The 12,631-nt window shown below is 42.8% G+C and overlaps 1 protein-coding gene across 7 annotated transcripts in view; it reads left to right on the top strand.

The window, feature by feature from the left end:
* The window catches only part of SOX13 (SRY-box transcription factor 13), a 66,822-nt gene that overhangs the window by 10,975 nt on the left and 43,216 nt on the right, over positions 1–12,631 (top strand). For 4 of the 7 annotated variants that reach the window (XM_028734205.2, XM_028734208.2, XM_028734206.2 and 1 more), the window contains exon 1: positions 6,339–6,424. The exons of 2 other annotated variants lie outside the window; for them this stretch is intronic. Coding sequence is in view for 1 of the 5 variants with exons in the window: in XM_077928969.1 (XP_077785095.1) it covers positions 5,442–5,464 (23 nt within the window). In the remaining 4 variants the exon portion in view is untranslated. Of the gene's footprint in view, positions 1–5,178; positions 5,465–6,338; positions 6,425–12,631 lie in introns of those variants that run through there. One more of the 7 variants, XM_077928969.1, reaches the window with a different exon arrangement.

Raw genomic sequence — 12,631 nt, forward strand, 5'->3', positions numbered from 1 at the left:
CTTCTTTTCTTATTTTTTAATGGTAAATCCTGTAAAGTGGTATTCAGTTAAGTTTTACTAAGAGCACTGCTGTTGAAATTTATGGACTTCTCTTAAGGTAAAGGTAAAGGTACCCCTGCCCGTACGGGCCAGCCTTGACAGACTCTAGGGTTGTGCGCCCATCTCACTCAAGAGGCCGGGGGCCAGCGCTGTCTGGAGACACTTCCGGGTCACGTGGCCAGCGTGACAAAGCTGCTCTGGCGAGCCAGAGCCGCACACGGAAACGCCGTTTACCTTCCCGCTAGTAAGCGGTCCCTATTTATCTACTTGCACCCGGGGGTGCTTTCGAACTGCTAGGTTGGCAGGCGCTGGGACCAAACAACGGGAGCGCACCCCGCCGCGGGGATTCGAACCGCCGACCTTTCGATCGGCAAGCCCTAGGCGCTGAGGCTTTAACCCACAGCGCCACCCGCGTCCCTTTCTTAGTCACCCGCGGACTTCTCTTAGTCATGTTCATTAATTTCAGTTGGTCTATTCTGAGTAAAACTTAGTTGAATACCAGAATATATGGACACTCAGGAGCATAGGGTTGGTTAACCATGTGTAGTGTTTCTGTTGATGTTAGCAAGTCTCCTTATCCCCATGTTATGAATGAAGGAGACAGATTCTTCCAGTGCATTGCAAGTGCTCTCTGTGGCAATTGACTATACAGTGGTACTTTGGTTCTCAAACTTAATCAATTCTGGAAGTCCGTTCCAAAACCAAAGCATTCCCAAACCAGGGCACACTTTCCCATAGAAAGTAATGCAAAATGGATTAATCCGTTCCAGACTTTTAAAAACAACCCCTAAAACAGCAATTTAACATGAATTTGACTATCAAACGAGACCATTGGTCCATAAAATGAAAGCAATAAACAATGTACTGCAGTCACACAATCAATCAGTAGCTGAACCGGGTTCCACACAGTTACAAAAACAAAACAAAAAGCCACAAAAACAAAAATGCGAAATAAATAGCAAAAACAGACAGACCTCAGCGTAACACTCAAAACAGAAGTGTGGCACTCAAAACGGAAGTGTGGCACTCAAATCGGAAGCGTAACACTCAAATCAGAGCACGTTTGGCTTCCGAAAAAAGTTCGCAAAGTGGAACACTTACTTTCAGGTTTGCAGCATTTGGGTTCCAAGTTGTTAGAGTACCAAGGCATTTGAGAACCAAGGTACCACTGTACAGGCAACCCTCCCATTTACACAGGGGTTATGGTCCGAGGCATCACAGGCATCAGTGAAATCACATATATTTGAAACACCATCAGAAAAGCCTGCAAACACTCTGTTCCATCCCCCGCCCCTTTTTGTGATGTTTTTGGGTCACTTCTGGATGTGTTTGTGCATGGTCCCACACATACTGAATGTGTGTAAATGAGGGGTTTGCCTGAATTGGACAAAGCCTGGTAACCCAAAAAGCAAGGGATGCAAGCAGATGGAAGGCAAGCAAGTCAGCAGCTTTTAAAAAATAAAAATAATGGAATGATAAGAGAGCTTTGTCTCTTTTAAATAAAATTATGTTAACTTCAGTTCAGAATCATGAAAACTGGGCTTTGGGCCATGTTTGTGTTTAAATGATCCCCTTCAGGTTGGTTAGATCAGTTTAGCAGCTCAACTGCTGTTATTCAAGGGAAATCTTGTTTACATACAGCTTGGATTATAGCAGTTGAACCTGTATCCATTAACATTTACATCTTTGGTTAGATGTAAACATCCATGGATATAGGCGCAAGTGCTCTAATCCAGGCTGTAAGATTCCCCTTGAATAACAACAGGTGTGAAGTATAGGGAAATTGCTCATCATAGCGCAAGGGTGGTAGCAAAGGGTGAAATCAGTCCTATGCAAACTTACTTGCAATAATAAAAATCTAAACAAAAGAATACTTAGATCTGTCTTACCATAAGAGATTTTGAGTTTACCCAACAATCAAAAACATTCCTTTAGAGCAAGCTTTTGATTCTGTTGCTGCTTATTGTATTGTATGTGAGCATGGCTCTTTCCCTTCTTGGTTTGTTTTTGCTTTTTTGCTAGCTTTACTTTGATAGTTTAATGCTTGGCTCCTTCCTGTTTTTCTGTTCTGTTTTATATTTGTAAGCCACTTTGACAAACGCCTTTGTGGAATGAAAACATGGGGCGTATATATCAAAATGCTCCTTTAAAAAAATCTAATTCAAAGGGCACTCCTACCTTCAAATTACTAGCCAACCTGGTGCATTTCAATAGAAGCTCCTATCACACAGGAGTTTGTGTTAAAGGAACTTGAACACAGTTTTCAAATTACAGCAACCTCCCTAGGTGTATTCAAGCATTTGACTGAAGAAGCAAATGTGAATCCATGCAGTGTGAGAAACTGAGATATGAAAGCTAGGAGCTAAATGGCACCTTAAACCTAGGTTATGGGCGCAACAATGGAATGTCTAGGCACACTTTTTTTATAACCAGAATACAAAACAGAAAATGAATGAACTGCAGCTAAAATATTATGTTCATTTTTCACATGGTCTAGTCCAAGGGTCAGCAAACTTTTTCAGCAGGGGGCCAGTCCACTGTCCCTCAGACCTTGTGGGGGGCCAGACTATATTGGGGGGGGGGGTGAACAAATTACTATGCCCCACAAATAACCCAGAGATGCATTTTAAATAAAAGGACACATTCTACTCATGTAAAAACACACTGATTCCCAGACTCTGCGGGCCGGATTTAGAAGGCGATTGGGCCGGATCCGGCCCCCAGCCCATAGTTTGCCTACCCATGGTCTAGTCCTTCCCCTGCCCACTCCCCTAATATTCTTAAGAGGGTCTCTTCTCCAGTCTTCAGAAAGTAGCTGGAAGTGGGGAAGCAGAAAAAGGTCCTCCTTTCCTTCCACGCTGCAGTTTTAATCTGAAATCTTCGGCGCAGTACTGCACCTAGAGCTCAGAAACTGCTCACGCTAATGAATTTCCCTATTGCAAAATGCATCTAGAACAATGGGAGTTTCGAACGCTGAATCCATGGATGGGAATCAGAGAATTGTAGAGTTGGAAGGGACCCTGAGGGTCTAGTCTAATCCCCTACAATGCAGGAATCTCAACTAAAACACTCATGACAGGTGGCTATCCTCTGCTTAAAAGCAGCAACTATTGCGCAAGCTCCACCCCCGACACCCTGATGCTTGCTTGCCCTGCCAGCTCAGCTCCCCACTTCCCCTCTGTTGAGCAAGGAATGTCCATTGGGGGCTTTTATTCATGTTTGCTTGAACATAGGTAGAGCTCTCCATGTTACTGGGGATCCTGACAAAGCAGGGGCCCTGATTGCATGAGGCGTTCTACTCGCATTCAGCCAAATGCAAAGCTCCTGTCGACCTTCCTTGCTCAGAATGTGATTGAAACAAGGATGTTGTATGCATTCCCTTGCTCTCCTGTGCACAGTTTTAGCCCATGTGTGCTTAGCAAGGGAGCCTGAGGGAGCCATTTCCAGCAGGAAATGTGGGAAGCAGAGAACCAGTGCAAATTTGCAAGAAGTAATTAAAGTGAGTGGGCAAAATAGTTCCCCAATGATGCAAAAACAGGAGTTTCCTATAAGCTGTTCTGAAGAGGTATGAATCTAGTTATTAAACAGCTCAACTTATGTGAAACACTTAGGTTTGGATTCAGACTGTTAAAATTAATTGGACAATGACTCCATTCCCACCTATTTGAATAAAATTAAGTTCAACTAACTATATAAAAAGGTGGAGGAAACATCAGCCACACACTGCCTGGTAACCATGTTATTGCATGTCCAGGTCTTGGGTGGTTGTGCTTTCACCTGATCGAGAGCTCATTTTAGTTGTTTGAAAAGTACAATGAGAGTTTTAACTAAGACTGCAAGCCTATGCACACTTACCAGAGAATAAGCCCCATTGAACAGAGTGGAACTTACTTCTGAGTAAACATGCACAGGACTACACAGTGCAACTTGGAACACTCAATATTTTATGGAAAACTTAAAGAGTGGATTCAGACATTCTAACAGTAACAGTGATTTGCACAAACCCTCTTGGTTGTTTATCTCTAGTGTTGTGAACTCTTTGTCAGGCTCTTCTAGATAACCAAACAAAGCAGGCGCTAAGTACCGTAATTCCTTGAGAAAGTGTGTCATTCACTTGTAACAAGGGATTTGCAAACTATTACCATCTGTGGTATTGACTCTTATGAGAGACCACAGCTTCCAGCTATAGCCTGTGGCAATCTTACTGCCATGTTTCAACTAGGGAGTTACAGCTCTTCTGATTTACTGTGCTGGAAATGTATCGGTAGCTGATGGTACAACTAATATGGCTGGAGCTATAAGTAGGGCTTTAGGGTCATAGGAATCCTAGTCTTTCCACACTTTTATGTTTTCTGGGTTTTTGTATCAATATGCAGATGACGATTTGGATTACTGATTGTTTTGGAATCCAGTCTTGGAACATCTTCACAAGCATTGATGTTTCCAAAACATTTTCTTGGTAGGAAAATATGTTTACAGTGGTGCCTCGCAAGACGAAATTAATTCGTTCCGCGAGTTTTGTCGTCTTGCGATTTTTTTCGTCTTGCGAAGCACGGTGTCAGGAAAGTTTTGGAAAAGCTTCAAAAATCACCAAAGTCTTTAAAAACCTCAAAAAAGGCTACCACACTGCGTTCTATGAGTTGCTCCTCGAAGTCAAGTCGCAACTGTATTAACAGTGTTAAGAAAAAGGAAACAAACTTGCAAGACGTTTTCGTCTTGCGAAGCAAGCCCATAGGGAAAATCATCTTGCGAAGCAGCACAAAAAACCCTTTCGTCTAGCGAGTTTTTTGTCTTGCGAGGCATTCGTCTTGCGAGGTACCACTGTATCATGTATTGACTCTAATGAGAGACTCTTAGGTGTGATCAACACATATGCGTCTGTTTTGCCATTGAGCAATGCATAGTGGAAAGTTGTAATGACTGGGGCTTCCTAAAATATGTGCATCCAATTAGACAAGTGTACACTCGTTGAACACACATGGTGCACACATGGCATATTCATATGGTCACATATGAAGTGGTTCTTGGTTTCAGTGACATGGGAAGCATATTTGTGAAGCCAAAGAAAGGTGCTGATTTCATCTAGTAGCCTATCATCTGGGTCATTTATATTAATTTTGTTTTAAATTTGACGTACAGGAGGCAACAGAGGCAGAGGAGAGAAAAAGAATCCAGGATAAACAAGCGAATAATGTGTGTCAATTTCTGTTGCACATATATGGGCAGAGTTTCATTGACAGGAATGAAGAACCTGTGGTCCTCTAGATATTGATGCACTGCAGTTCGCATCATGCCTGACCATAGCCCATGCTGGCTGGAGCTGATGGGAGTTGGAATCCAACAACATGTGGAGAAAACATAGGACCCCCACCATTGCATGAGGGCAGGAGGGCTAAGGAGTCATGTCAAAGTCTTCATGGAAAAGGTGAGCTTTGAAAAAGGGTTTGAAGGAGGAGTGTGAGGAAGCATATAGAAAGTGCTCTCGGAGGTAGTTCCAGACATCACGGGTAGCAAGGCAGAAAAGGCAAAGTCCTTGGACCAGAAGACCTTCAGAAAAACTTACTTTTTAAAAAAGTATATCCCATATTTCTTCCCAATAAAAAAATCAAGTCAGCTGAGAGTGAGTTTTAACCACTTAAAATGCAATATTAAAAATAACTTAAAACAAATTACAGTCACAAGAATAGATTGGGTCTGAATATTATATCTTCGGTGACAAAGGACAGGGTAAAGAGACGTGTCTTCAGTCAAAGAAGACAGAGACAGCAGGTAATAGTTGAAAGCCAAGGTTTCATATGCCAGGAGAACTAAAATTATGCTCATTGTCTAAAAGGAAAGGTCTTCACAAAACAGCTGGTTGCTATCAAAGAGTGAGGGAAGTGGGACCCGCTCCCCCCAGGAAAGGATGTAAAGAGTCCTGGTGTGTGCGACCACAGGAAAGGTCCTCTCCTGCTGCCAACCAAATGCATACCTGATACCAAAGGAAGGTCCTTTTGTTTCTGAAGGAACTGGGCTACAGCATGCAGATCCAGTTGACACAAGGGTGGCTTGCAGCACCAAAGGCTCCTAAACACAATTTGTAGTGTTCATGTGTTAGAAACAAGTGACTGTGCATCCACTTGGAGAAAAAGAAGAGAGCTCACGTCATGGTACTAGGTCATACTGAGAAACCTTTGGCAGGTATTGAGGGGCAGAACACATCACAGCAGGGTGAAAGTCCTTTTAGCCACCTTTCTCACTTGCAAATATAAGCAGCGGTAGAAGAGACACTGAAAATTGCCCTGTCTTTTCAAAAGTCTCAGCATGACCCTGAGCCCAGCAGGGCTGCCGGCAGTAAAAGAGACACCAGTCCACAGAAGAGAGCAATCCCAGCTGAGCACTTAAAGTAAGTGTCACCTTTAAGGAATACCATTGCTTTTCATGCTGTGCCAGAAAGGGCCTTTTTTCTGAATTGGAGTGGGGAGGAGGGCAAGACTGATTAGTGGGGACATGGACAATATGGCTCCTGGTGGTGGAAAGTCCTTAAAGGTTTACAACATTGTTTGCTAGGTGTCCTTGCTTATAACCAAGAAATCCACCCAACTAGGAGACAACGAGGAGGTTGGGGGCGGAAGAGCAGGAATTTTGTCCTGCTTTGATCTCCAGCACCTTGGGTGCATGGACCTTGTCCCTAAAATGCAGGACCATTTAGGAGTTACCTCTGCCTTCCATCTTATAGCGCCATGGCTTGAAGCGAAGAGGCGCAAAGCAGCGCCTGTTCAACGCTGGGTGTAATGCAGAACTTGCCTTCTCGATGTCTGTCTGTGGTTGCTTCTTTAAAGCTTCTAGCCCACATGTTAGCATGAAATGGTTTGTATATACGCAATTGCGTCTTCTTAGTCCCTCAATCTTAAGTGGAAGGCAAGAACAGCAAGGGAGAGGATTATCAGATCAAGATGTCTAAATAGAGGGAAAACGTTCAAGTTGTGATGTTTGGAAGTAAAAAATACTGACAAGTTATCAAAAAGTCTTTGCAATAGTGGGAATCTTCTTTTGGATTGGATTGGATTGATCTTTATTACGGCCATTGGCCCGTTACCCGACAGTTTCCCATACCAACATATTATACTTAAACCTCCAAATTTAAAATCGCCAAAACTTACAAAAGACAAACGATAATCGAAGCAAAACAAAAACAGAAACCACCATCATACAAAAACAGAAACCACCATCATACATTACAATAAATTGGTAACCTATACATCGCCCTCTGCACATAAATTAATCAGGGATATCAATGATGATATCGCCTAAGACATAGATCATGGTTTAAAACAATGGTGATATCACCTAAAACATAGGTCATGGTTTAAAAGGGTTATCCGCATCACACAGGAGACCGTTTCTCTTCTTTAGGGATAGGACGCTGATCAGGAATCTGGCAACCATGAGTGATTTTAGGGGGTCATCATCAATTAGTAGATATCTCTTCTTTGGGTCTTTCCCCACAGAGAGCTACAATTCCCAGAGTTCCTTGGGAAGAGGAATTGACTGTTAAACCACTTGGAGTTGTAGCTCTGTGAGGGAAGTAGGGATCTCCTCACAACTCTTAGAAACGGCAGCTCCCAGGATTCTTTGGGAGAAGCCGTGACTGTTTAAAGTCGTATGATACTGCTTTCAGGGAGATGGGGTCTGTGTTGTCTGGCTATAGGCCTTTGGTACGTGCCCTTTGAGCCCCAGAGCCGTCCTTGGCTGTGGCAGCTGTGCATCTTGAGGGGTTTGTCAGCTCAGTGCCAGTTTGCCAGGCCAGCACTGAACGCCTCCACTTGCTCTCACACCTCCCTCTCTTTTCCATGCCCTGCTGCCGTGTGCTCCCCATAACAAATGCTTGACATAAGTGCAGCTCTGTGCCTGCAGAGCAACTGTGCCTTGCCCACATCCCTCTGCTTCGAGCCGGGTGCCAGATCAGGGCAGGTGTAGGAAGGGGCTGCCAAAGCTGTTTGCTGGAGAGAACAGACAGCAGGACACGCAGGGATAAAATAAGGGCGCACTGTGAGGAATGGAGTGGTGCGGGGAACAGGTGCCTCAGGAGTCCGAGAGACACAAAGAGCCTCTTGTCTCTTGTCCAGAGCTGGAGAACAAAACAAATGCCATTCTTCCTAAACTTTTAGGGTGGGTCGGGTGTAACTGAATGCCGGCAAACAATGCAGAGGCAAAGTTTCCTCCTCTCTTGAAACTCTCTTGTTTTATTACTCTGCAATAAAAGAAAACTTGTTTTCTGCCCAAATGGCAGGGCCCTTTCTTAGTTATCTCCAAGGCACAAAAATAAAGATGGGGACTTTCCTCAGGATGAACAGATAGGAATGAATTAGGAGCCTGCACCCCCAGCTGCCATTTAGTTACTCTGTTGGCAAACGGGAGGACGGGAAGATATGTTGGACCCTGTATATTTATTTCCAAAATAATGTTAATGACTATAGTCTAAACCTTACTCTCTGACCGAGTGGCTCCTGACCTGAGCGCTAGAGAATATGGTTTGTGATACAGTCCAATTAGCTAATGTTATTAGCGAAGGAAGTATGAGAGATAACTGTTTATGGGGAAATGGAGTTTATTTCTCAAGTTCTGGAATAACAAAGCTACAAGATGCCACAGAAGCATGTGCTGTATTAAGTGCATTGTAGTTGAGATTCTGAGAATAATTCTGTGAACAACGTAATATCAGTAATCATAATGGTAAATGTAGGTCTTCCTTTGCCTTTGTTTTAGCAGAGATCATAGAAATAATATTTTTAATACGATTCCATTCTGATTCTACTATCTGTTATAAATGGGGGAAAACCTCAAGTTCAGTAACTTGTTATGTCTTTATTGCTGCAATTAAGTTTTTAAAGACAATTGGTATGGTACACAAATTATATGCCGCCGATTAAGAGCAAGAATTTAGCATATGTTGGTTTTGACTGTTGTTGTAAGCTAACCCTGGGACCTTATGATGAGGGGCGGGCAAGAAATCCCTAAAGAAAGTAATAATTTTGGATCGTAAATTCACAATTGCAGGATTGTTTTGATTTTTGCAGGATGCTTTTGTGTGGTATCACCATAGTACACTTACACATCCCCCCCCCCACCTCTATTAGTGCCACTGAGCCAACCCCTGTGCTGGGGTTTTTTACATTAGCATTGCAAACTACCTGAAACAAAAAATGGCTTGTGTCTCATATGTGAAAATGTCCTTAGATTAGTATTTGGCTAATCTCACTGGCACCTAAGTGCTAGCAAAGGGCAGTCTCTTCCTCTTGCTCCACCACACCCTGTCCTGTCTGGATGCAGTGTGAAATGGCATCAAACAATTCTGGTTTCAAAGCTTGAAAGTGTTGGACTGGAAGGGGTCAGAGAGTGGAAGCTTCTGGTTGTATCAGCACATACCCTATTCATCTCCTATAAGGCAGACTTCTCAGATCAATATGATACCCTGTCCAGATGCCAAATGAGGTTTTGTTTTGTTTTGTTTTTATCATTTTATTGCTTGTTGTTTGCCACCCTGGACTCCTTTGTGAGGAAGGGTGGGGATATAAATTTCAGAATAAATTAATATTCAGCAGGGAGAGGCACCATGATATTGTTGAATAAAAACATGGTGTATTGGCCCTGGGCAATCCTGAAAAGAGACCAGTCATCTTAAGCAGTGGCTGACGGATTACAGTCAAACTTTGCAAGGGAGACTGCAATGACACTGACCAGACTGGGGAAAGCTACTCTGTGCACCATCAGAGCTGTGCATATCTGTAGGACTGGGACCCCCATCACTTATTTTGGTGAGCAGGTGCAAAGGACATACATTTCTGTGAAAATTAAGGCAAGGGAACAAAGTAATCTCACCTCTCCTACTTTTTTGCCCGTCGTTCGAGGTGTTCTCTGGACCCATTCAAGCAAATTGGGAGATGGCGAGCAGGGTGTATGGGGGAAGAAGAGGGGGAATTCTTTTGCACTCGTGGGTCTCATTTTTCTGGCTTTGGCTAGTGCAACAACTTAGCTGAATCGAGCCCAGAATGTTTAATTGGAGTGCTTAATAACCCCTGCACTGCCCCCCTCCCCTTGTTTATTCCAGTTTGATGGCTAGTCACTAGTTGCTGTGAGAAAGGAGGACTGCGATTCCATCTGTGAAATTGATAGAACTTGTGTCAAGGCTGCTACACATATTACACGTATATGAGACTCTTGATAGACTGCATCTGTCAGGAAACCCTGGAACACAATAGCTTCTGGAGATGCTCAGCAATAGGTGGAGCTATGCGCTCTGATCTTGTCTTCTATTCAGATCCTTTTGATGAGAAGGCTGTTGGAAGATTAATTTTGACCTGAATGCCTAACTTCACAGCATCTTAGGGTGCTTACCTGTGGAGTTGAAAATGGACCAGGGGCATAAATTGTGGGTCCTCAAAGCAGCAGCCACAGCCAAGCACGTATTTCTCAGAAGTTGGAAGGCTTTCAGCTCCTCAGAGAAATGAACTTATTAGACCTAGCAGTTAAAGAACAATTGCCTTGAGTCACCAGTACAAATATGCAACATTTTGGCTCCATTCCTAAAACTATATGGTAACTAGCTTGTGGCAACGAAAATGCAAACTAATTAAGCTGGTTCATGTTTTGCTGTCTTTCCCCCACTTCCCCCTCCTCTTTTCATATCTATCTTGGTCATAGAGTGTGGGAATGTCTTAGAGGAGGCACTGAAAAAGCTGTATAAATATTAATAATCTTAGCTTATATATAATTACATGAGTTTTGGTTGGAGGGGCTGGGAGGGCTGTTTGGTTGCTGTGTGATTTTTGTAACTTTTCAAAAATTGATACAATCTAAATAGAAAAAAGGAGAAAGTAAAGCACTTTGCACACTAAGAGAAAGTCCATGCAATCACATTTGCAGGTGATCTGTTCTCCGAAAGAGTACTATTGATTCTAATCTATGGAACAGCAGCAAGATCGATACAACAGAAATGTTGCATTATTATTATTATTATTATTATTATTATTATTATTATTATTATTTACTCTCTCCATCTGGCTGGGTTACCCCAGCTACTCTGGGCACCTTCCAACACATATAGAAACCTAATAAAACATCAAATATTAAAAACTTTCTGATACTGAGCTGCATTCAGATGAACTACCATTCCCTGCAACTTATTTAATGAGATACTTCCTCTTGTGTTTCCAGGAAGTATCTTATTAATGCACAATCTTTAAAAAATTAGCTTATAGTATCCAGATTGTAGTGGGCCCTAAGGTGTGTGGTGAAGTGCCACAGGACTAATTTGCTAGATATTGTTTAGACATTGAACTGCTATTCTTTTCAGTTCAGTGCATGCATGTCCCGTGATAACAAAGGCAGCTGCTGCTTCAGAACAGTTGCGTGTCCTAGGAAGCCACACTTGTTTTCTTACCTTGAGGAGAGAGGTTGAGAGGGGTTCATAAATGGCAATGCCAAGGGAGAACAGAAAACAGGGAAAACAAAATATGTCAGCAATTGAGGTGCTGTTCTGAGTATATCCAGATAAAAATTCTGAGCAAAATTGGAACTTTTAAGTCAGCTCTGCGATGCTGATAAACAGTGATGTGGTCTTGATACTTAGAATTGGTTGGGAGGCTTCATATTGGCAAACATCGATATGATGCTAGAGCACTGATTTCATACAAAGATACGGAGAGTCGAGATGGTCGTGTCATCAGCTCAAAGAACTGCATTACATCAGTTTTATTTGGAAGATGGAAAAAAAGTGATCTGGGGGATGGGAAGGGAAAGTCTGTTACAAAGGGACTTCCTCGTTGCTTTCCCATACACGCAGATAGGAGCAAGCCAGAGTGATTTGATTGAGAGAGTGAAGCAGAGCTCTGGTCTTAAGTTGCTGGTTAGTGATGAGGCTCATTGCGTTGACTTTTCCTCATAAGGATGTTGGGAAGATAAAAGTGGCATAAGCTCAGGTATGTCACCCAGAGCTCCATGGTGGAGTGCTGAGCGGAAAGGACGAATGAAAAACCTGCAGTAAATATACTAGTGGGGATTTAATTTTAGGTTTTTTTCTTTGGTTTCGGCTGAAGAAATGACAGGAAGCATCTTTTGCTTTGAGTCAGTTCCTGTTGGTCTTCAAATATGTGTGTTTAAATGTGTGTGCGCGTGTACCCTCTGACATTTAATATAACATGGAGCCGCTTCTGACATTGCTGGTAAGTTATGTTGTTAGATTGTCAAACGGGCACAGCAGCTGGGGCAGCCATTAGTATCAATGCTGAATTTATACTGAGTCAGTTGGAGGGTAGTGGGATGTCGGATTGCAGCTGCTGAGGGCAAGGTTGGTTTTTAGGTTCCTTTTTATCCTTCTCTGCTCCTAGCTAAACACTGTAATAGAAGAATATTTCTGTTCTTTGCAAAGTGCTTTGCAGTGTTTCTGGTGCCGCCTAAAAAGGGCACAAAGGGATATTGGAGAAATTATTGTAAGTACAGATAAGCATGTGCCTAAAAATTTTTTTTAGTAACCTCTCTTAGCCCACATGGAAACACTGGTCATCTCTAGATGTGGCATTGGATCTTTATCCCACTTTATGCCATCTGTCCC

Source organism: Podarcis muralis, chromosome 5 (genome assembly GCF_964188315.1).
Source record: "Podarcis muralis chromosome 5, rPodMur119.hap1.1, whole genome shotgun sequence".
In the NCBI taxonomy this organism is placed as follows: Eukaryota; Metazoa; Chordata; class Lepidosauria; order Squamata; family Lacertidae; genus Podarcis; species Podarcis muralis.